This window comes from Phaethon aethereus (genome assembly GCF_964289735.1).
Source record: "Phaethon aethereus genome assembly, chromosome: Z".
Lineage (NCBI taxonomy): Eukaryota > Metazoa > Chordata > Aves > Phaethontiformes > Phaethontidae > Phaethon > Phaethon aethereus.
In genome coordinates this window covers 60708808-60731213 of record NC_138577.1, presented here as the reverse complement: position 1 = coordinate 60731213, position 22406 = coordinate 60708808, and the positions used below count along the sequence as shown (strand labels likewise).

The window sequence follows — 22406 nt, the reverse complement described above, 5'->3', positions numbered from 1 at the left end:
AATGCTTTTGGAAAGTGCCGTTCTTCTATTTACAGGCAAAGTATTTGGATTTTCTTGTGAGATGAAAATTCAGAAATTGGTTAAATTGAACAGAAGGGAGTAGGGAAGAAGTCCAAATGTGTTTGTGCTCTTCTGGTATATCTGGTATACACGTTCTGTGTTTGTGTTAGCTTTCTTCTTGAATTTTGCTTCCTCAGGTCATTAACAGTATGTCACTATTTTGCGCTCATTCTTTATGTTGAAGGTTTTCTTCCTGGGAAGATTTTGAAGAGGAGCATGGCAAAGGGAGAGAGTATGGTTATGCAAGTCTTCACAAAGAACTTGAACCATTTCTGCTGAGAAGAGTTAAAAAGGATGTAGAAAAGTCTTTACCTGCTAAAGTTGAGCAAATTCTGAGGATGGAAATGAGTGCGTTGCAGAAGCAATATTACAAGTAAGTAACAACACTTTTTAAATTTTTCTGTATTAGTGATATATCTACATGCAATTTACTGAAGTATAATAGTTTTTATAATACAATTTGAACTTGAGTCTTCTAGAGTTCCACAATGGCAAAATTCTATGAAGAAGCAAGGGCTCAAAAATTACACTGATCTAATGTCTGTTCATGTCACTTCTTTTGTTTGGCATGTTTGTACATTCTTTTGGGAGCTGTTTTTTTTCTTTAGCTTGTTGAGCTTATGTCTGTCTTGCATCCACATATAGTTAGAAATTACTTGTATTGTACATCTTCTATCACAGGTGGATTTTAACTAGGAATTATAAAGCCCTCAGTAAGGGTTCAAAAGGCAGTACCTCAGGCTTTTTGAACATCATGATGGAACTCAAGAAGTGTTGTAACCATTGCTACCTCATTAAACCACCAGATGATAATGAATTCTATAATAAACAGGAGGCCTTACAGGTAATATTACTTTTTAATAATAATTAAAAACAAGTATTGTTTTACATCTGTAATATTCACACAATTCTATAGTGCTCTGGCAGTTTATTAATTCTTATTGAAATATATTAAGAAAAAACAGGTTCTCTGGAAAATATGCATCCTGGGTCTTACAGGTAAGTGAATTGATTTTTGCCTTACTTGGATCTGAATAATTGACACATAATTGACAAAATAACCCGAATTTTAATTACAGACAAAGTAAAAAGGTAATCGTTTGAAACAGGTTCTGTATTTTCATGCAAAACAAGCTATTTTAAACCTAAGTAAAATAAAATAGCTAAGCGCGTAAATGTAGTGTAAGTGGAAATGCATGTGACTAGCAATGATACACCAGCAATATATGTGATAACAGAAGGTGGTCTTCAGAATGCTTTTAAGCTTTTTTTGTAATCACATACTGTTCTCTGTATGCCTGCAAACAACCAAAGTGAAAGGAAATGAAAGCAATAAGCATCCAAAGCTCAGTCTGATTTTGTTGTTGTTGTAACAGATGAAAAGAATTATCATGACTACCAAAGATGGTCTGTTGTTTCTTTTTTTTTTTTAAAGTTAACTAGTATTTGTACCAAAACTGTTGAGAAGCACAGCAACGGATAAGACGACTGTTTTTGTTGATGTAGTTTATACCCACATAAATGTTTCCAAAGATGATTTTTTTTCTGCAAGCTTTCAAGTTGATAACTTAAATACCTTCTCAAAGCTACTAGTTTGTGTAGTGACAAATATCCACCTCCTTTCTGGCATTAAGAATAAAAGCACCTAACTCAGAATTTAGCATTCCCCAAAGTTCCATCCCAAACATCTTCACCTAAAGAGGCCTAATGTTTTCAACATTAAATTTCACATTTGCTTGAGTTTCTGGTTTAGTTGTTCCCCATGGAGCTGAGAAGGTTTTACAGGCTTTAGGTGGTCTAGAATGTTAAGCACCATAAACAAGATTCCTCTCATTTATTCTTGCCTGAGAAACTTGATTGATAGGCTTAGAGGGTTAAGCATTGTCTAACCAGCTGCAGTGTGTATCAGTGTTGAGATGAACTTAATTTTGTAATATGTGTTTCTTGGGTTTTGTAGCATTTAATACGTAGCAGCGGGAAACTAATCCTTCTTGACAAGCTACTGATTCGTCTGCGAGAACGTGGCAACAGAGTTCTAATTTTCTCACAGATGGTGAGGATGCTGGACATCCTGGCAGAGTATCTGAAGTATCGTCAGTTTCCCTTTCAGGTAAGACTCTTGGTGGTAGTAGCCAAGATCTTGAATATGAGAAAAATACTGTCTTCACTCTGAGGGTGACAGAGCACCGGAACAAGTTGTCCAGAGGTTATGGAATTTCCATCCTCTGTGACATTCAAAAGCCACCTGGACATGACCTTGGGCAACCTGCCTTAGCTGGCCCTGCCTGAGTAGAGGAGTTAGCTGAGGTTGGAAGGGACCTCTGGAGGTCATCTTGTCTGTTTTGCGCATATGTGATCTTTACTGCTTTCTTTAAGAAAATATACAAGAAAATGTGGGTTTTTTTTCTAGAAAGACTGGCAATTGTGATATGCTAAACAGTACTTTGAAGTGAAAGCGATGAATTAAAAAATTGTGTGAAAAATTGTGTTGTATTACTTTTTTTTCCTTCACATAACAGTGAGAATTTGGCAGTTGAGAATTCAAGTTGCTCTGATTTCAAATATAGTATAAGGATTACTTTTTAACTGTAATATTCAATCTCTTTAAGAGACTTGATGGATCAATAAAAGGGGAATTGAGGAAACAAGCACTGGATCATTTTAATGCAGAAGGATCAGAGGTATGGTATTTTTTTCCTAAGGAATCTGTTTTATTTTTTCCCAAGAAACTTTAAAAAAATGACACAAAAAATAAAGGCTTAGAAAAGCAAGGAATATATCAATAAGGTTGTGAATTAATTGTTATTGCCTGGACTGTAAGGTTTACATCTTCTAATTTTTTTCTCTAAGAAAAGATTAAGTAGGAAATGCATAACCTTTTTTTTTTTTTTCTAAAGCTCTTTATCAAAGTAATTTTAATTACTGTATAAATGCTGCAGAAACTTAACCTTAGTTTTGTTGCTGTGTAGAACTTAACCCAACAATGTTTACAAGAGCATTGAACTTACATAAGCAGTTAGCATCAAAAACATCCTTTGGCAATGGGCAGAACTAACTCGTGTATGTCCTTGCATGAACAAGCATCTTTGGTTGTTTCACATCTGACTTCTGTTATCTTCATGTGTTGCCACCTACTTACTTGCCCTGGAAGAAATAATGGAGAACTGATTTCTAGCCATACACTGTGAGAAACCTGTGAATACATAAGTGTCTGTTACAGATTCTTTCTTTTCTGAGTTGGAAAATTGATAGTTTATTTAGCATTCCTAATATGCAAGCCATTCTATACCTTTGATCAGCTTAAGTCTTTATCTTACGCTGGCAGATTTGGGAGAGGGGATGTTATTTTGGTTGGGGGGGGTTTGTTTGGTTTTTTAATAGGTAATTGAAGGATAGTATTTATCAGTTGCAGCTGAGTCTGTTTCTGCAATGATGGAGGGAGAAGGATTTAACAAATGTCTGCAGTTTACATTATGGAGTTAAATACGGAAGTTAATTCTGTTTCGAATTTCTAGCTTAGACTTTGTTGCCTTTTTCTGGAATCTTTACAGTTACACTGTATATTTTTTGAGATTAAGAGGAATTTAAACTTCATCCATTTCAAAAATGGAGGCGAACTATGCATTTGTGGCAGCAACAAAATTATGTTCTCAGTTTTATTTTTTAGTTCTTTCCTAAAAATTCAGAACATTCTGAATGGTTTTTGGCCATTATGGAGCTTTTCATTACATGGAAATTTCTAACACAATTCACAGGACTCATTCCTGAGTGTAATGATATGATATTTCCTGAAACTGTACTGAAAATTGGGACTTTTTTTTAACTTGTTTTACTTTATCTTGAATTTAATATGTTGTTTTATTTCATGTCTCAAGATTCTTCTACAGTCCTTCATAGTTGTGTTTGAATGAGTAATTCTGTGTGACCTACAGCCTTTTCACCTCATTGCTTATCCCTTTTTCATATTGTTCATGTGTATGTTGAATAGCATTGAAGCTGGCAGAAGACTTTTACTTCCTGTCTCTTGAACAGTTACCTGTAGGCTTAAGCATCTTTCCTGATCTGGCATGGCTACTTAGTCTTCCAGGGCTTGGGGCAGGGAGTGTGGGAGAGGGACTTTGTAATATACAAGGTTTTAACAATGGGGTTTTTGTACTTTTTAGCCAGTCTTTTGTTTGGTTGGGATTTTTGGTTAGTGATGAGCTTATAAGATGCTGCTTCCTTTAAACTGTTGAGAAGTTGGTAACTATTTATGAAAGAAATTTACACCAATGCTTGCTTTATACTTAAAGAAGCTTTAACTATAGAACAGTTATGGAATTGGTAGTAATATATATTTTGTAGTCTGTGCCACAGGCTGCATAAACAAGTGTCATACTGGTTCCTTTAAGAGTATTAAAACTATTGTATATAAAACTATTTCTTATGATTTCAGGACTTCTGCTTTTTACTCTCTACCAGAGCTGGAGGGTTAGGTATCAACTTGGCATCTGCTGACACTGTAGTTATATTTGATTCTGATTGGAATCCACAGAACGATCTACAAGCACAGGCTAGAGCTCATAGGATTGGACAGAAGAAACAGGTACATACCTTTAAGCTCCAAACCTGAATGAGAGTTCCATACAATAGCTGTCCACTTTGCTTACGCTATTCAGTCTTCTTGTATTTCTGAGAATAACTAATACTTGCTGCATATGTCCAAAAATGTTAGTAGTGCTCATTTAACTTTCTTTTTTTAAATATCCCTATATGAAGAGATAACATAGTACCTGTGGTATATGGATGGGAGAGGGAGAAGAGTTGTGGACTTGTCTGTCCCACATTCATTGGCATCATGTCATTCTAGAAAATAACTGCTACATCATGCTTATCACCCTTCCTTAAATATTTGTTAGTTCTCTTCAGGTTTCTTTCTTGCAGAAGACATACAGTAATAATTGGAAATATGACAGTTTTGCCTGTGGCAATGCTTGTGTCACATAACTGAAGCTTAAAAAAAGAGGGTGAAGAGTTTATTTCTCTGGTTTTTTTTAAAACGCTCATGTAAAGACTGTGGTAAGGTGATTGAAATAGTATTTCATATTTGAAACTAGTCAATAAATTCAGAAGATATGTAGTGAAGACTGGTATTTCTCCTTGTTGTTGCTTATTTTATTAAAATATAAATAGGTTAATATTTATCGGCTGGTCACAAAAGGATCAGTAGAAGAAGATATTCTTGAAAGAGCCAAGAAAAAGATGGTGTTGGATCATTTAGTAATTCAGAGAATGGACACTACAGGGAAAACCATACTACATACAGGCTCTACTCCTTCAAGGTATATTTGTATTTATTTCCATACCAAGTTACCCTTAAGTATATTTGACAAGCAGTCAAAAATGAAATATTTCATTTTGTTAATGAAAGGCAAAATAAGGTTAAATAAGTAAAGACGCAAATTATATTGTCTTTGCAGATTTTTATTTGCATATTAAATATAAATAGTTTTTATTTAACAGTAAGAAGAAAGCTTAATTGACTCATGATTATAGAGAACTTTTTCAAGTTACGAAGATAAAATGTTTTTCCTGAAACACCCTTTATTTCAGCTCAACACCTTTTAATAAGGAGGAATTAGCAGCAATTTTGAAGTTTGGTGCTGAGGAACTTTTTAAAGAACCTGAAGGGGAAGAACAGGAGCCCCAGGTAAGTAGTGTTTCTGGACTAGATAGATAAAACAACTGAAAGCCTGTATGAATTATTTCATTGTAAAGAGAAATTTATTTTTTAGGAAATGGATATAGATGAAATCTTGAAGAGGGCTGAAACTCGGGAAAATGAGCCAGGTCCATTAACTGTAGGAGATGAGTTGCTTTCACAGTTCAAGGTATTGCTCTGTTCCCTCCCTCCTGCCGTAATTACGCTTTCCTTTATGAATAGTACTGGTTTTCTTTTTTGCACCTATCCATCTCTTCATTCTTACGAAATAGATGCCTCAGTAAGTTAAGTCTATACCTCTTTCTTATAAAATATCTTTTCACCTGTACAGGATACTTGGCCATCAGTATAAACATTTACAAACACACGATGTATTTTGTTAATAAAATAAGAGATATTTATGAATGTGTTAATGATTAAAATTCTAGGTAGTTTTGTTTTTATTTACTGCCTTTGTTGTTAAGCAGCTGTGATATCTTTGAATGCAAAATACAAAGTTTGCATTTCTCAGTTGATGACTTCTAGAAATAGCTTTTAGCCCAGAAGTAAACTTGAATCCCAGGTATTTTAAATGTTTTCAGTTAAATGTGTTATAATTTGGGTGCAAAAAAACCCAAAAACAGAGCATGATATGTTTGTTTAGATTATTAAGTAGCTCTCCTGCTGATTGTTCATTTGCAACATATTTTGATTTCTATAGTATATTAATATTCTATAGTATATTAATATTTGGTCAGTTCTATGTTCTTATAGTTTCACATTAACTCAGATATTCAAGTGTTGTTTAGCCCTGTTTTGAAGGAAGCTAAACAAGAATCATACAGCTCTCAGGGCATATAATATTATGCATATTATATTAGTCAACTTTTAAAAGAACAAAAAGATTCTTTTCTTATCTTAGCCCATGTTGCATGGAAACTGTGTCTGTTTCTACTTCCATTAGAGATAGTGTTTCATGAAGCATTTTGTATGTATAAATTTTTATATATTATAAAACAATAGCATATATTAATGCATAAAATATGCCACCTAGAACCTTTTTTTTCCTAAAACGTTAGTTTCACAGTCTTTTTCAAATAAAGTCATGTATTGATGTGATGAAAATACGTATATTCTGATGTACAAGGTGGCCAACTTTTCCAATATGGATGAAGATGATATTGAGTTGGAACCAGAAAGAAATTCAAGAAATTGGGAAGAAATCATTCCAGAAGTCCAGCGGCGAAGAATAGAAGAGGAGGAAAGACAAAAAGAACTTGAAGAAATATACATGCTCCCAAGAATGAGAAACTGTGCAAAACAGGTGTGTCTTGATTCTGACTGACTTGCACTTTTATGTTGCTGTTGGTTTAGTTTGTTTATGGGGGTTGTTGCTCAGGTTTGGGGTTTGGGTTTTTTTCCTTAACACATATTTTTGGCGGACTAGGTAAGACTTTACTCATGTTTGTTAATCACATGGCTTTGAACTACTTGTTCTGAAATTCCAGATCAGCTTTAATGGAAGTGAAGGGAGGCGTAGTAGGAGCAGGAGATACTCTGGATCTGATAGTGACTCCATCTCAGAAAGAAAACGGCCGAAAAAACGTGGAAGACCACGAACTATTCCTCGAGAAAATATTAAAGGATTTAGTGATGCAGAGATCAGGCGGTAAGATATGGGGGGAAATGCATATCTAAAGGGACAAGACATTATTATTATTATTATTATTATTATTATTATTATTATTATTATTAAGCTTCAAAGTACAGAAGGTAACCTTTTTTTTGTGAATTTCTTTGAAATTCTTTTATTCTAGGCATTTAATGTTTTACCTTGTGTACTTTGTGGTGCTGACATAGTCAACTGTCATTGCAAGAATTTGAACCCATTTTAATGAGGGATAAAATTAGGTTTGAACAAAAGGTTTTTGTTAGGTTTTTCCCTAGGTTCTTGATTGTTTAAAATTGGTTAATTCCTGTAACCCATGAAGACAGTGACCCCAAAAGCCACTTGTTACAATGGGTGAGCTTTTCTTAACATACAAGCAAAATAATCTGTTTCCCATCATTTTGTCTAAAAACTGCAGTGCTGAAAGAATATGTAAATCTTTCTGGTGACAACTACAAAAATTTCTGTGGATTTTGTTTTCTTTTTAAACTCTTGACACTGTAATTGAATTAATGTTTTATCATGGTTTGTTTGGTTTTTTTAAACTAAAAAAAATACAAATCCTATTTGAATCTTGTACAGCAGGTCCCTTCAATATTTTGTGCTAAAATATTATTTTGGTAGAAGGAGGAGGAATTGTTTTGTTTTACCTTTTTGGTTTTGTGAAATGCTACTTTGGTTCTGAAATTTAAGTATGCATGTTTCTCTAAGACGCTGTAAAGCTTTCAAAATGTATTTGGTTAGAGAAATAACTTTAAAGATCCTTTTTTGCCTTTCCATTTCCTCTAACAATGCGCAAACTTTTACTTCTTAAAATTCTACTCTTGGGCTTGCACTAGCAATTTGAGGCCATGATTGTTGAGGAAGTTTTCTTTCTTTCTTTCTTTTTAAAAATTATGTATTTTATTTTTATTTCATTTCCTTTCTATCCCAGGTATCTCCATTTTCTTTACATCACTTACACGTTTCTACAGAGAGTATCTTTCATGTTGTATTTTCCAAAATCTTCAAGTCACCTGTTGCAGATTGCTCCTTTTACTATATAAGGCATAACATAATGTCTGAAATATCTATTTACTGTAAATCCACATTAAATTTTTATTATTAGACACATCCAGCTGCTGAATCTTCTTTCTTGTGAAATTAATAAAGCAATTTCTGAAATAAATTTTACCTTCTATTGTTTTATTTACATCAGTTTTTAAACCAGTAAAACTCTGACTTTGTTTGGATTATCTGGATATACCAAACTATTTTTTTCCCCATTGTCCATATAGCATTATACTAACATTAATCATTGTATTAATACAATTTTAAAACCAATGTAGTTAGTTAAGCATACATTTAAATGGCAAAATTATTTTCTGTTACTAGGTTTATAAAGAGTTACAAGAAATTTGGTGGCCCTCTTGAAAGGTAAACTTGTTTGATTATTATTTGCGTAGCAACTTGGCAACTTGTTTTCATAAAAATTAGAACAATATACTGAGAAACCTTAGGCTGAAGAGAAAACAGTGTCTAATCTTTTGTCATGAATATGACTGTAGCTTAATATCTTCCCTTTCTTTAGGTATTGTATGTGTGCAAACAGCCACACAACAAACCTTTCGATTCACAGGGCTACTTTCTTGCTTTATAGTTTACCCGCTGTCTTGTTTAATCTTCATTGGTGTTAATCATTCAAGGTGTTTTGTTTGGTAGCCTGTTGAAAGCCTATCAGTTTATGCACTGTGACTGTCAAAGTTAGATTTGCATTTTCCTTATTTTCAGTTCTTATTTTTAAGCTTTATTTATTATTCCAGGTTTTAAGAAAAACTTCCCATCCTTATTTTCCTTAAAAATACTTATAGTCCATATGAAATATTATATATAATATAATAAAAGGGATCCCTTTTTTTAAAGAAATGTAAGTAATTTAACACAAAACTGTAGGGTTAGGGTCCTTTCCAGTTCTTGTTCTATTGTACTCTGGTCCTTGAATCACTTCCCCCTGCCCCTCCCCCCTGCCCTTGGATCAAAACTGTACACAAAATAGCAAATGCAGTTGACTGATAACTTACATGATCATTTCTCTAGTTTCAAAGTCTGAAGGAGTCATTCATAATTACTAAAGTATAAGAGCTATAAAAATGTGTATTTTTTTTATTACAGGTTAGATGCTGTAGCTAGAGACGCTGAGCTAGTTGATAAATCAGAGACAGATCTTAGACGTTTGGGAGAGCTTGTACATAATGGATGCATTAAAGCTTTAAAGGACAATTCATCTGGACAAGAAAGAGCAGGTACAATGTGTTCAAGGGGGCTGGGGGGGCAATAAAGGCATCAAGAAGTCTGAATTATTCTTGCACTCTGTTCATAACAGAAAATAGTTGGGGGGGGGAATATAAACAAAAACGTCATGCTGGGTCATTTAAAAAAAAGGTTTATATTAAGATGACTTTTTTCCCTTTCTCCGTGTGAATTGTCATTGGAGAATGCAGTATGTTTTTGCTGTACTGTGAAATTTAAAAGTAAGCTGTTATCTGGAAGACCTTTTGATTCTGGAGCTTAATTCAAGCATTTGGTTAAGAAAAAGTCATTTGGTATAATTGAAAATTTGCTGCTATAGCATCAATCTTACTTGTTTTCTTTACATTTTTCTGTATAATATTCTTAAAGGTAAATATTTTAGTAGCTTTGTCATTTATTTTAAGGAGGTAGACTTGGGAAAGTTAAAGGCCCAACATTCCGAATCTCAGGAGTGCAGGTGAATGCAAAGCTAGTCATCTCTCACGAAGAAGAGTTGGCACCACTGCACAGATCCATTCCATCAGACCCAGAAGAAAGAAAAAGGTAATTTTTTTTTTTTAAGGAAGTAGTAATGTAGACAATTTTTCAAGTTTTATTAGCTTTTTTCCAGGCAACTTTGACTCAAAACACACTGTGACAAGCGTTATCCCTCCATTCCCTGTAAGGACTGGCAGCAGTAACGTGCTCCACATCTGTTCTTCATTCTTTCTTCCCATGCTGTAGAAGCCAATACCAGCTTTGGCTTCTCCGTTGTATTCGCTGGGGACTGTGTTCAGTTACTAAGAATAACCAGAACTAGAATTCAGACTTACTGAGGAGCTGCTGTATGTGTCATCTCTACTTGAGGGGAAAGCATTATCTGTCAAAATGTATCAGTAGTTTTTTCTACCCTCTGAACTCTTTCCCTTGCCACCTTGTGTATCACAATCCCTAAACTATCCACTTAGTTAGCAAGTTACACTTGGATGATGATTTATGCTTTTATTCATGCTTAGCCAAATCTGTGACACAGCTCATGGTTAGACAGGTGTTTGTTCTTCCATCTTTTAGTCTTGATCAGCTTTAAAACACATTTCAGTGCTGATTTCAATAAATATTTTATAGAAATGTTAAGAAAATATAAATATTTGCGTTAATTTCCGAAATATACCAGCGTCTTAGCAGAGAAAATAAATCTAGTTAATCACTTGTAGTATGTTCCCTTCCCCGTTGCTTAAGCTTCAGAAGTAAAAGCCCCTTATTTGTCTTCTAATTTATTTCTTTTAGATATGTCATCCCATGCCACACCAAGGCTGCTCATTTTGATATAGATTGGGGTAAGGAAGATGATTCCAATCTGTTAATAGGCATCTATGAATATGGTTACGGCAGCTGGGAAATGATAAAAATGGATCCTGATCTCAGTTTGACACAGAAGGTATGTCATCTATAACATTTCATCACGGACTCTTTGTTTAGGTAATAATGCTACTAAGAACAGTTTGAAAGAGCTTATTTTATGATAACTGAAATTGCAGAGACATTATAAGTCAGTTGTATTTCTTAAGTATGTTTCTGGTGGTATATTATTAGATTTTAAGGTTTTGTGTGTTCGGTTGAAGTATGCCTTCTTGCAGTCAATTATGTTGCCATATTTCCATGTAATTGGACCTCTGTCATTTAAATTTTTCTTTTCAGTCTTCTCCTTCTCTATTTTAGAAGTTCTTGTTTTGTCCATTTTGTGTTCTTGAACTTCTGGAAGGGAGGTTTTTCTAGGTTTGATTTGGTTTCCCCATCCCCACTTAATCCCCAGGTTCTTCACTTGAAGCTGTCTTTTGCTCCCAACGTAAGAGTAGCTGTGCTAGAATTAGTGCAATAGCTCCTTAGCAATAGTGAGCAACAGGTATTGAGAGGAAGACTGGGATGCGGTAAACTTCGTGACAGTGCCAACAACCTATAATTATGGGATTTGAGGAGCCAGGGTTGTGTCCAAATTTGTTTAATAATGGTTTCTACTCCTGCTTTCCATTAATTTGCCAGGGTTTTGAAACCACCCATTTATATTTTGGGCATCAGCAATACGCTATAGTGAGTTCTGCATTTAAAAGATGAATGAGGCAGAGCCAGAAGTTCTGTGGATGACTGGGATAGTTTATCTAAGAAATTCTGTGCTCCTATCGGAGTGGAAACAGAAATCTGAGACTGGTTTCTTGAGTTTCATTTAATGTGTGAGACTGTTTCCAAGACTGCATTGGCTGTGTGATTGGAGAGAAACTAAAAGGTTTAAGAAATTCTCCATTGCTTCAAGTGTGCTGGCATATTTGCTAGGTATAGTTGAAGTGGATTGTCTTCCACATTCTTTTATGCAGCTTTTTCTGTTCTGCGTGCTCCAGGCTAGCATCTTCCAAACTTGATAATATGTACTTACAGCTGTGATTTTGATTTCTTCTCAGATTTTGCCTGATGATCCAGATAAAAAACCCCAGGCGAAGCAGTTACAGACCCGTGCAGACTACCTCATTAAATTACTGAATAAAGACCTTGCAAGGAAGGAAGCACAAAGGCTTGCTGGTGCAGTAAGTAAAATTTGGCATTCATTAGTGAGATAAAACAACATGCTTATGGGCGTGGTAGCTGATCCTTTTATTCTTTTTTAGTTTTGCTCTTTTTCTTTGTGTAGTATTACTCTGTATTGCTAATCATATTACATGAGATAAACTCAAGAAATTAATTGTGAGTTTCATATTGTATTATTCTCTTAATACTTGTAAGCATTCTCTACTGTTGCACTATGCTCTGTCTCCAGTCCTGACGAAAGTAGTGGTCATTAGTGGCAATATACAAAATGAACCCTCTATTTGATATAAAACAAATCTTTTTTTGCAACTGTGGTGCAAAGCTGCTTGTCCACTGGCATAAAGAGACCAATTTGCATTCAGGGCAATTCAAAGAGGAGGAAAACAAGAACCAAGAAGAATAAGGTGATAAAGGCTGCAAAAATAAAAGAAGAAATAAAAAGTGATTCTTCACCACAACCCTCGGAAAAATCTGATGAAGATGATGATGAGGATAACAAGGTAAATGTCCTTCATATGGTAATGATGGCTATTCAATTCTTCCTATTGGTGTTGATTTCTATTTTATCTTCTGCTTGACTTAATAAAATCGAAGCACCTGAATGTCATCCTTTTCCTGTGGCCACTAACAATAGATGTTGCATCAGTACAAGCACACAGAAGATGGGATCTATTTTAACTTAATGATAATCTAGTAGCTGAGGAATTATGAGTAGTTTTCCAAACTATATTATAAAAAAATGTTGTGGTCTAATTACAAGTGGCATTGCTTAGTTTCAGCATTCTTTGAAGACTTGAGCATTGTATCTGCTAGAATTGCAAACCTGATGTAAGCCACAATCATAAAACTAATGTTTCTGACTAATGTGTTATAACTACAGATAGTGAGTCTTCAAGTAAAGTTTTTTTATTCAGGATCAGGAAAAAACAATCAAGCTCAATTAGAATGAGCAGCATGACTAAATGATATTTCAGGACTTGTATATGAAAGCTCTTGTATACATCATGGCTTTCATTATCCAAAACAACCATTTAACCAACTATTTAACCTTGTTGTGTTCTGTTACTTCCGATGTGTTCCTTTAGGCCTGTGCTTTTGTTGGGTTTTTTTATTTATCACACAGCAGAAACCACTAGAGATAAAAAATTGGGTTCAGTTTAGGGTCATGTCAAAGATAATTTTATGACTTTGAAAGTAGTTGAAATACATCAGTGAACATCTATATGTATCATAAAAATACTTCATACTTGTTATAAAATAAACTACATCGAAGTGTCTATTTTAAACTATTACAAAGCACTGTAATTGTCAACTTGCTCTAGAGGAAAAAATACTTATGTGAATACATAGTTAAAACTGAGTCAGCCTTAGAAGAACCATGATACATCTATAAAAAGTAGTCATTTTTAACTAAAGTATTCCTGTATGAAATTAAATTGTACTATGAAGAAAAAAATGTAAAGCCATAAAAAAAAAACCACCTTGAATGTAGACTGGCTTATGTTTATAGAAACAATCATTTGTCTGTAATGTAAGACTAAGAAATGTAAGTGTTGTAACAGTTCACCGTAAGTTAACGTGGGCAACTGACTCCTAAAGCTAAGCAAATTAAGTGTTCAGTCTACTTAAAAAATGAGTTGTTAGACTTCATCTCCACTCAAAACAGAAGACACTGCCAGTAAGTTGATTGATTTGTTACATTTTTGGAAAGTGCCTAAAATGCTGTCCCATTTTGTATATTTAATAACATATATTAATCACTTTAATAATTTTGGACACAAACTAACAACTGCACTTCTGAAAACTGGACTATATACAAGAATGGGCTTTAACCACCTAAACGGTTGGCTCTTTACATAGCTGCCATACTGTGTGCAATATTTAAAACTTACCTGTTTAATTGCTAGAACATTCAGGAAACTCTTGAAGCCATTGGATTTTTGGTGGGAAGTTTCCATGATACCTAAATACTTCAAGTCCTGGTTGGGCTGATTACTTAGATGAGGTATCATCAAGTAATTTGTTCGGATTATGTATTTGGCATTCATTAAACTGTTTTTCTGCGGTGGATTCTATACATGCCTTTCCAGGGTGTACTCGGATAAATTCAAAGATAATAATGATTCTTGCACCTGTATACAACACTTGTTACTTATTATAGTATTTTTCTGTATCTGAAAGGATTTGAGTTTCCATCTCAAACCTTGTAAGTGACTATTATAAAGACCAGTGGAGTGGTATTTTGTTCATCTTCAAATAATTAAAGGGGCCCCTATCAGACAATCTGTAACTAAGACTTTTTTTAAGCCTAGTGAAAAGAACATCTGGGAAAGGGAAAGCTGAGACTCTGTTACCTTCACCCGTGAGTGTGTAATACGGGATTGGTAAAAAGTTACTGGGATGAAAGCTAACTAGAATAGAGGTCTTCTAACATCCCTATAACTTGAGTGTCCTGACCAATCAGCTCAGTTTTGCGAGACGTACTTCCTTACACTTTTTAGCTTTTCAGACCGTAACTACCTTTTAGAGGGACAGAATTTTAAGTTAGTTCTAAGTTAAACGGACGTAATTTCTCACCCCCACTACCACTGCCAAATCAGTGCTTGCTTTGTCACATCAAGGAAGTAAGTGAGTAGTCCTCATCTTTCTTTACAACTGCATTCAGTTCTATTTAATAGGTGTTAAACCTATGTCCAAAAATAAAAAAATGCACAGATAAAAAGTATGTTTTAATCTAATAGTTACGAAACTTGTATAGATAGGAACTCGGTTTGATGTGACATATATGCTTGCGTATTACAGGATGAGATTGTTTCAATGAAAAATCCACCTAAAAAAATTAAAGCAGAAAAAGAAAATGAAGAAAAGCCTGAGCCAGATACTGGTATAAAGAAGGAAGCTGAAGAAAAAAGAGATACAAAAGAAAAGGAAAATAAGAGGGATTTGAAAAGGGAGAAAAAAGAAAAAGAGGATAAGAAAGAATTAAAAGAAAAAGATATTAAAGAAAAGAGAGAAAACAAAGTAAAAGAATCCACACAGAAAGAAAAAGAAGTAAAGGAAGAGAAGGTAACTAGGTTTACTTATCTTATATAGCAGTAGAAAAGGCCCCTAGATTTATGTGAACAATTTTGAGATGAAAAGGTATTTTGGATCTCATCAGTTGTCATTTCATTGAAGTCTTTTACATAATTTGAAGTTTTATTTTTACTACCTGGAATCATGAGGACAGGCATTTGAAATTAGAATTTACATCTTCAATGTTACATATCTTAGTAGGACTGAGAGTACAAGTGTGTGGAAGAAATTCTTTTATTCCTTTTCCGTTCTCCTTTTCTGTCTCACAGAGGAAGTAAAATGTACAGTCATTGAATGTCACCATAAGCTTATTCTTATTATTGAAGAGAATGAAGTAGTTATGGGGATTGTCATATATTACAGTATACTTCCAGAGACAAAATAAAATTCACTTAAATATTTTTATATTTTATTCTTAGGTAAATGAAATCAAAGCTGAAAATAAAGAAAAAACTAAAAAAATTCCATTGTTGGATACTCCAGTTCATATTACTGCAACTAGTGAACCAGTTCCTATATCGGAAGAATCTGAAGAACTGGATCAGAAAACTTTCAGTGTAGTAAGTCCTGGTTTGATCAGTTAGTGTTTATGCTTGATAGTCTAAATGAGGACAATTTCTGATGTTCTTGATTCTATTATTGGGCACAGTAACACAGTTGATCTTTTGCTATTAAAGTCTCAGATCAATGAATGTTACTGATGCTGTACTAAAGTAATTTTTGTCTTCATTCCAGCAGGGTGGGTTTTCTTTTTGTCTGTTTACTTATGCAGGATAGTAGGAAGATTTATCCAGTGGTCTGTGTGCTGAATAGATTTACAATCTAGGCTGTAAAGATACATTCTCAAGAATAATTTATGTATCCTGCTTCTTAAAGATCAGATATGAGTGAACTCCAGTGCAATTGCTGGAGTCTCTGGCTTTGCCTTACCATGTATGCCTTTCTTCTTTGTAAGAAAAGGAGAAATTATGTTTCAGCACTTCTCTCTTGAAGTATTGCAGACTTAAATTGTAGACACATGAAGAAACAAATGCTAAAGCCCTTGGAAATACCTTGCTGGAGTATTGTCTCTGACGCCAAATAATTTTGTTTAATCACTACTTCTGACTAAGAACAGAATCGATATTGGAGGAAAAAAGGCACATAAATACAATTTATGTAAAGTCTTATAGGTCGGCTGGGGCATTTGGAAAGGTATCAGTGAGTTACTTTGGGCGGCTACTCTCTTGTGGGTGTTTAGTCATTTAGATTTAACAGTTGTTTGTTTCTGCCAGCCAGATTTATTGGGTCTGTTGTGTGTGCTGGGTGTAACACAAAAATAGGATTCTCTTGAGTATGGCAGTGACTATGCACGGTTTTATTCTAAACATTCCAAGTAACTCACCTGTGATTTCTAGAATGAGCCTCTAGTGATTCAGGTGGATAAGTTTGTGTGGTTAAGCGACAGAAAATTCCTTGATTTCCATGTATAGTTATATTTTTCTGATCACTTTATATTTAAGCAGTGCATTCTGTATGCTGTCTTTTAAAGTCTACTTTAAGCTGTGGCTAGTGCAATATGTAACACAGCTACTTAGTTAGTCAGCTGGCAGTGGAACAGCTTCCCTGGTTTTTCTGAGTTGTCCCTAGATGCTTACAACGGTAATGGTGATATTCCATTCCAAACATGTGGGTTTTCAAAAACTTTTTTTTTTTTAATCTACAAACTGCCTTTTGTTCTTACTAGGAATAATTCTAGGTTGAGTCTGTGTATAAAAAAAACTTTTTTTTTTTTTAATTGTCCAGGCTTTTTGTTCTGGAATCTATGTTTATCATTATGCCATGGTCAGATTCAGTCTAATTAGTGTATTTAACTACACTTTCAAATGGAAATTATGACTGTGTGTTGTTCAGGCTTAACTAATTTGGCTCTTTGTGACAACAAGAATATGAATTTCATCTATTTATTGTGCCACTGTAGTTGGATGGTATTTCTAAACAAGTGTCTGTAGTTTAAATCATACTAACTGGTTTTATGTGGATTTACTATTAAAACATTTTCATCAAAGTGTGAAAATTCAAGAATGTACATACGATATGTATCTGTGTTGCCATCACTGTTGTTACTAATCTAGACATACCCAAAATAATAAATTTACTCTGGATAGTGCAAGTTCTGTTAGTATCTGCATAGGACTGAGGTTTAAAAACTGCTTAGAGAAGCAATGTTGATCTTCTGCTGAATACCAGATTTAATGATTGCAGAAAGTATTTTTTTAAATGTACTGAACAGTCTCATTTAATTTTGACATTGAGTTAGTATAACTTTAAAGGTGCTAAAAAGTTCAAGTCTTGTCCTATATGCTTGTGCTGAAAGTTACAACTATGATTGTAAAATCCAGTTGTAATAGTCCTTTTCCTCAGAAAATCCCTTCTATTAAATTAGTGCATTCTTAAATCCGTGATATCTGTATTTTATACCATCTAGTGCTTTCACAGGGGAGTAAATTTCCAACTAGGTTTAAAATACAACTTTTTCCAGAGGACCTGTAAAACATTTTTAAGAGATGTGAGCAAGTCCTGTGTTTCATTTCGCTTGTAACAATACTGTATTTGCCTCTCTGTGTATATCTCAGTAAATAGTGGGTCATGTTTTAGAATTCTTTTTTTTTCCTTTGAATTAATACATTTCGGTTTTCCACTTCACAGTGCAAAGAAAGAATGAGGCCTGTCAAAGCAGCATTGAAGCAACTGGATCGACCAGAGAAAGGCCTTTCTGAAAGAGAGCAGCTGGAACATACTAGACAGTGTCTAATCAAAATTGGGGATCACATTACTGAATGTCTAAAGGAGTACACAAATCCCGAACAAATTAAACAGTGGAGAAAGTAAGTTACTCTGTGGTTTTTCATGAAAAAAGGAAAATCTATAATTACTTCTATTAAGCAGAATAGTTTTTAATTATTTCTCTTGTTTCTTATTCTCCCTTTCCTATATCTTCTGCTGTTTTACAATGGGAATATATAAAAAGATTATTATAGGTGGTTCTGACTTTTAATGGATTGACTTTTTCATACATACGTACTTTTTCATACATACAGTATGAAAAGCTATACAAGCCATGCATTTTGTCCAACAGGTGGAGTTATCTCACTTCTTACAACCAAAAGCAAACACTAGTTAACTTGTTACTTAGATTGTGTCTAGTGGAAAAGCATTCTTATCACTAAGAATCTGTGTTTTCCAACTGTGACTTTTTTTTGTAATTCCTGCTAAAAATAGGCAATTCTAAATTTGTGTTGAACTTTGTATGATTTTGAGTTGCAGAATTCTTAGTTCTTTTTAAAATATGCTCTAAAATTAAATTATATATTACATATTAACTATGACTATAAAAGTATTTATTGTAACTTCCTCAGATGTATTTCAAAAATGAAAGAAGTTTAGAAGTTTGCATCTTTATGAGCTGACAGTTTAAAAAACAACTGTTGGTTTGTAAACTTCTTATATTTCATTGTTAAGTTCTTAAAGCAATTTGAGTTACCTTTATCAAAATGTGCTCCTCAATCTTTTAGGGTTGAAAATATATCCTGCACTTCCATATACAAAAGTCTGATACATGATTCATTTTCTTGAAAACTTCAGTTAGTGTAGAATGCTTCTGCTGTTTTTACCTGTTTTACTTCAAAATATTACCTGATCTGAGGTAGAAAAACAAGATCCATGTGTTACATTTACCAAAATGTTATATTTCTTTAACTGGAAAGTTGTATAAAGCTATTATTCAAAATGCTACAATATTATATGTAGATTAATAAAATATGTATATCAGCTATCTTTGATAAGAAGATGTGTACTTGAGCTATATGAAGTTATACAGGTGTCATTAGGGACACCATTGACTGGTTGTCTACTTTTGCAAACCTCTAGATAAAAATTGTAGTGTTTAAATAATCACAATGAATGGAGCAGACTGTTACTTCTGGAGCCTGCATAGTTCAGACAGTACTGAACACTAGTATTCTGTAGTCTTGTAAACATTCCACTTGTAAAATTTGACTAAAAGAATTCTAGACTTCAGGTATGTTAGCTGTGACCATAGAAGCAAATGTTTTCTTCAGGGTTTTGGCATCTTGACAGTAAAAGACTTGTTCTTCTTTCATTCCTTCGAGCACAGATTAGGCACAAATTCATTGCCATGCCACTTCCATGTTCTTTTAACAGTTCTCATCCGGTTTCAAAAGCTTTGACCAGGCTTTGGAATTCTGTGGAAAAATTCTCTCATTGATATTTTCATGAAATAAGGCTTGTAGGTCAAATGTCTTACACTGTAAGAGATTTCAAATTTGGAAGAATTTTTACGTACTTTACTTACTTAAATTTTTGTTTACTGAGTGGTAGATACTTAAAATTGAAATTTTCAGAAGACACATAAACAGATAGCTACATTTTTAAGCAGTTTCAAAAATCATTCTGTTAACACAGTTGTTATTAGTACTACTTTCCATGCACTTTGCAGTCTGAAGTACTTATGATAAATATTACAATGTGAAAAATTGTTAAAGGAATTAATCTTTCAAATGTTTGAAATACAGCTAGGTAATGTTTGCTGTGTAGCTAGGTAACTGTGAATTTTATAGTGTTTCTGGTTTACTGAAGTACTGTTCAAATAATTTCAGTTAAATCCATGTTCTGTTGCATAACACAACAAAAATAAATTTATAGAAGAATTATAACTTCTCTTTTCTTCTTCCTCAGAAATTTGTGGATATTTGTCTCTAAGTTTACAGAATTTGATGCCAGAAAACTGCACAAACTGTATAAACATGCAATCAAAAAACGCCAAGAATCTCAGGTAATATTTTCAGACCCTTTCTAAATACACAATTTTTTTTTTTTTTTAAGTGTTACAGCTCTTTTATTAGACTTAAAGGATTATAAGGAACACAGTAGCATTTGTATTTGCAATAAGTAGTTTCTTTTGTTAGGATATTTTTCTAATGAATTCAGATGAACTTTTAGATTTGGCAGTGAGTTCTTGTACTTGTGTCTTTTAGCAACACAATGACCAGAATATTAGCAGCAGTGTGAATACACATGTAATTAGAAATCCAGGTAAGAAACCTTAAGTATATTCTCATGTTAGATCTCTTGGTTTTCATGTTTATTTCATTTTACACATCTCCTAAATCTGTCTCCCACACTGCTAAGTATCCTAGAGATAGGCTGATTAACAAAACTCTACTAGTTTGCTGATGAAGTCCAGCTGAGTGCAGACTGAAGCTCATGCTTCACTTATTTTAGTAGTAACTTATTTGATCATCCTTTACAAAAATTTTTGAAACATTTTTTGTGTTTAATTTTGGGGAGAGAGGTCTACTCAAAATCTGTTAATTTCTTGGAAATTCTATGCCAATTTGTAGCTGTTGTAATGTCACTACTGTGTAAGAAAGCAAGCTACTCCTTGAAGTCATAGTTTATAATCAGTTACATGGGCTGTCTTTTTATTGTTGACAGTAGCACTGATTTTCCTATGTTCCCACACCTGCCGCCTTGTAATACTTGCTTTTATCTTGTGTTTTGTAGCACTTCAAGTATGTTTTCATAGATTTAATATAATGTATTTTAGGAATACCACTGAAAGTCTTTTCTTTAAAAGTGTACCTTTAAAACTTCTATGTGTGCTAAGGCCTTCCCTTCTTAGTTGCTACCATTCTAAAATTGCTCTACTAAAGGCACCTCTTCTCACTGCTCATTTGGATGACACTTCATAGACTGATTGGAGAGGTCAAAGACTGATTGGAAAGCTTCACTTTCTGAGTCCTACACATCTACATTCTAGCTTGGTTCCCTCTTACTTCTGAGATTTCTTTCAGTTCACTAGCATTAGTGTATCTGTCTTTCAGCTTTTTAGATCTTGTTTCTGTCAAATTATAATGTCATTTTCACAGTGCTCTACATCTGACAGGTAGAAGTGCTGTTTGAATCAAGTGAAGAAAAGACTTTGAGACTTTTAACCTCTGCTTTATTAAACAGATGTGGAAAGACTGAAGGAGAATACAAACCATGATGACAGTAGCAGGGACAGTTACTCTTCTGATAGACATTTGTCACAATATCATGATCATCATAAAGACAGGCATCAGGGAGATGCTTACAAGAAAAGCGACTCTAGGAAAAGGCCCTATTCAGCCTTTAGCAATGGAAAAGATCACAGAGACTGGGATCAATACAAACAAGACAGCAGGTGAGTTTCTTCAGCAATTTTAAAATTTGTTCCAAATTCCCTTCCTGTTTTTGTAGTGTGTTTGTAGCAAGTACCAAAACATCTCTTTTGAGTAATGCAAAATTGCAATGACGATATTTCTCTAATGCAATTCTATTGATTTGACATAATTGTCGCTCTTAATATGTGTTCAGTAATACTAATACAAATGACTTCTGTTTTTTAGATACTACAGTGATAGTAAACATAGAAAATTAGATGACTACAGGAGCAGAGACCACAGGTCAAACCTGGAAGGAAGTTTAAAGGAGAGCCGGGCTCATTCAGATCACCGTTCCCATTCAGACCACAGGATACATTCAGATCACCGTTCCACTTCAGAGTACAGCCATCATAAATCTAGAGATTATAGATATCACTCAGACTGGCAAATGGACCACAGAGCTTCAGGTAGTGGCCCAAGGTCACCATTAGATCAGAGGTCTCCTTATGGTTCAAGATCTCCCCTAGGACACAGATCTCCATTTGAACACTCATCAGATCACAAAAGTACACCTGAACATACATGGAGTAGTCGGAAAACATAACAAAGACTGACACTTTCTGGACCTTCTTCTAGCCATATACAGTAAACTAACACAGTAATTGCCTTACATGACTTGAAAGATACAGACTGGATATTCTATGAGTAGCAGTATTGTTACTTCTTTCCAGGATGCAAGGTCTATTATCCCAATAGAAGAAAAATATTTTTGTATTTAATGTTTATGCTGCACTGTGCTGCTAATGTTGTGGCACTCTTTTTTTAAGAAATGGAAGATGTTTACTTTTACAGGGACCTCAACACTGCCCCCTTTAGACTGGATCTTACT

General features: G+C 34.1%; 1 protein-coding gene across 2 annotated transcripts in view; it reads left to right on the top strand.

Moving 5' to 3' along the window:
* The window catches only part of CHD1 (chromodomain helicase DNA binding protein 1), a gene marked incomplete at both ends in the record, with an annotated part of 53744 nt that extends 31623 nt beyond the window's left edge, over positions 1 to 22121 (top strand). The window contains 23 exons of one of the 2 annotated variants that reach the window (XM_082013631.1): positions 245 to 433; positions 742 to 904; positions 2018 to 2170; positions 2670 to 2741; positions 4496 to 4645; positions 5233 to 5381; positions 5653 to 5749; positions 5835 to 5930; positions 6888 to 7064; positions 7249 to 7409; positions 8784 to 8825; positions 9561 to 9698; positions 10110 to 10241; positions 10965 to 11115; positions 12131 to 12253; positions 12617 to 12754; positions 15057 to 15320; positions 15749 to 15889; positions 18018 to 18196; positions 20067 to 20163; positions 20366 to 20423; positions 21345 to 21555; positions 21761 to 22121. In XM_082013631.1, coding sequence (XP_081869757.1) covers positions 245 to 433; positions 742 to 904; positions 2018 to 2170; positions 2670 to 2741; positions 4496 to 4645; positions 5233 to 5381; positions 5653 to 5749; positions 5835 to 5930; positions 6888 to 7064; positions 7249 to 7409; positions 8784 to 8825; positions 9561 to 9698; positions 10110 to 10241; positions 10965 to 11115; positions 12131 to 12253; positions 12617 to 12754; positions 15057 to 15320; positions 15749 to 15889; positions 18018 to 18196; positions 20067 to 20163; positions 20366 to 20423; positions 21345 to 21555; positions 21761 to 22121 — 3442 coding nt within the window. The remainder of the gene's footprint in view (positions 1 to 244; positions 434 to 741; positions 905 to 2017; positions 2171 to 2669; positions 2742 to 4495; positions 4646 to 5232; positions 5382 to 5652; positions 5750 to 5834; positions 5931 to 6887; positions 7065 to 7248; positions 7410 to 8783; positions 8826 to 9560; positions 9699 to 10109; positions 10242 to 10964; positions 11116 to 12130; positions 12254 to 12616; positions 12755 to 15056; positions 15321 to 15748; positions 15890 to 18017; positions 18197 to 20066; positions 20164 to 20365; positions 20424 to 21344; positions 21556 to 21760) is intronic. The other variant, XM_082013632.1, reaches the window with a different exon arrangement.
* Between the last annotated feature and the right edge of the window lie 285 nt (positions 22122 to 22406).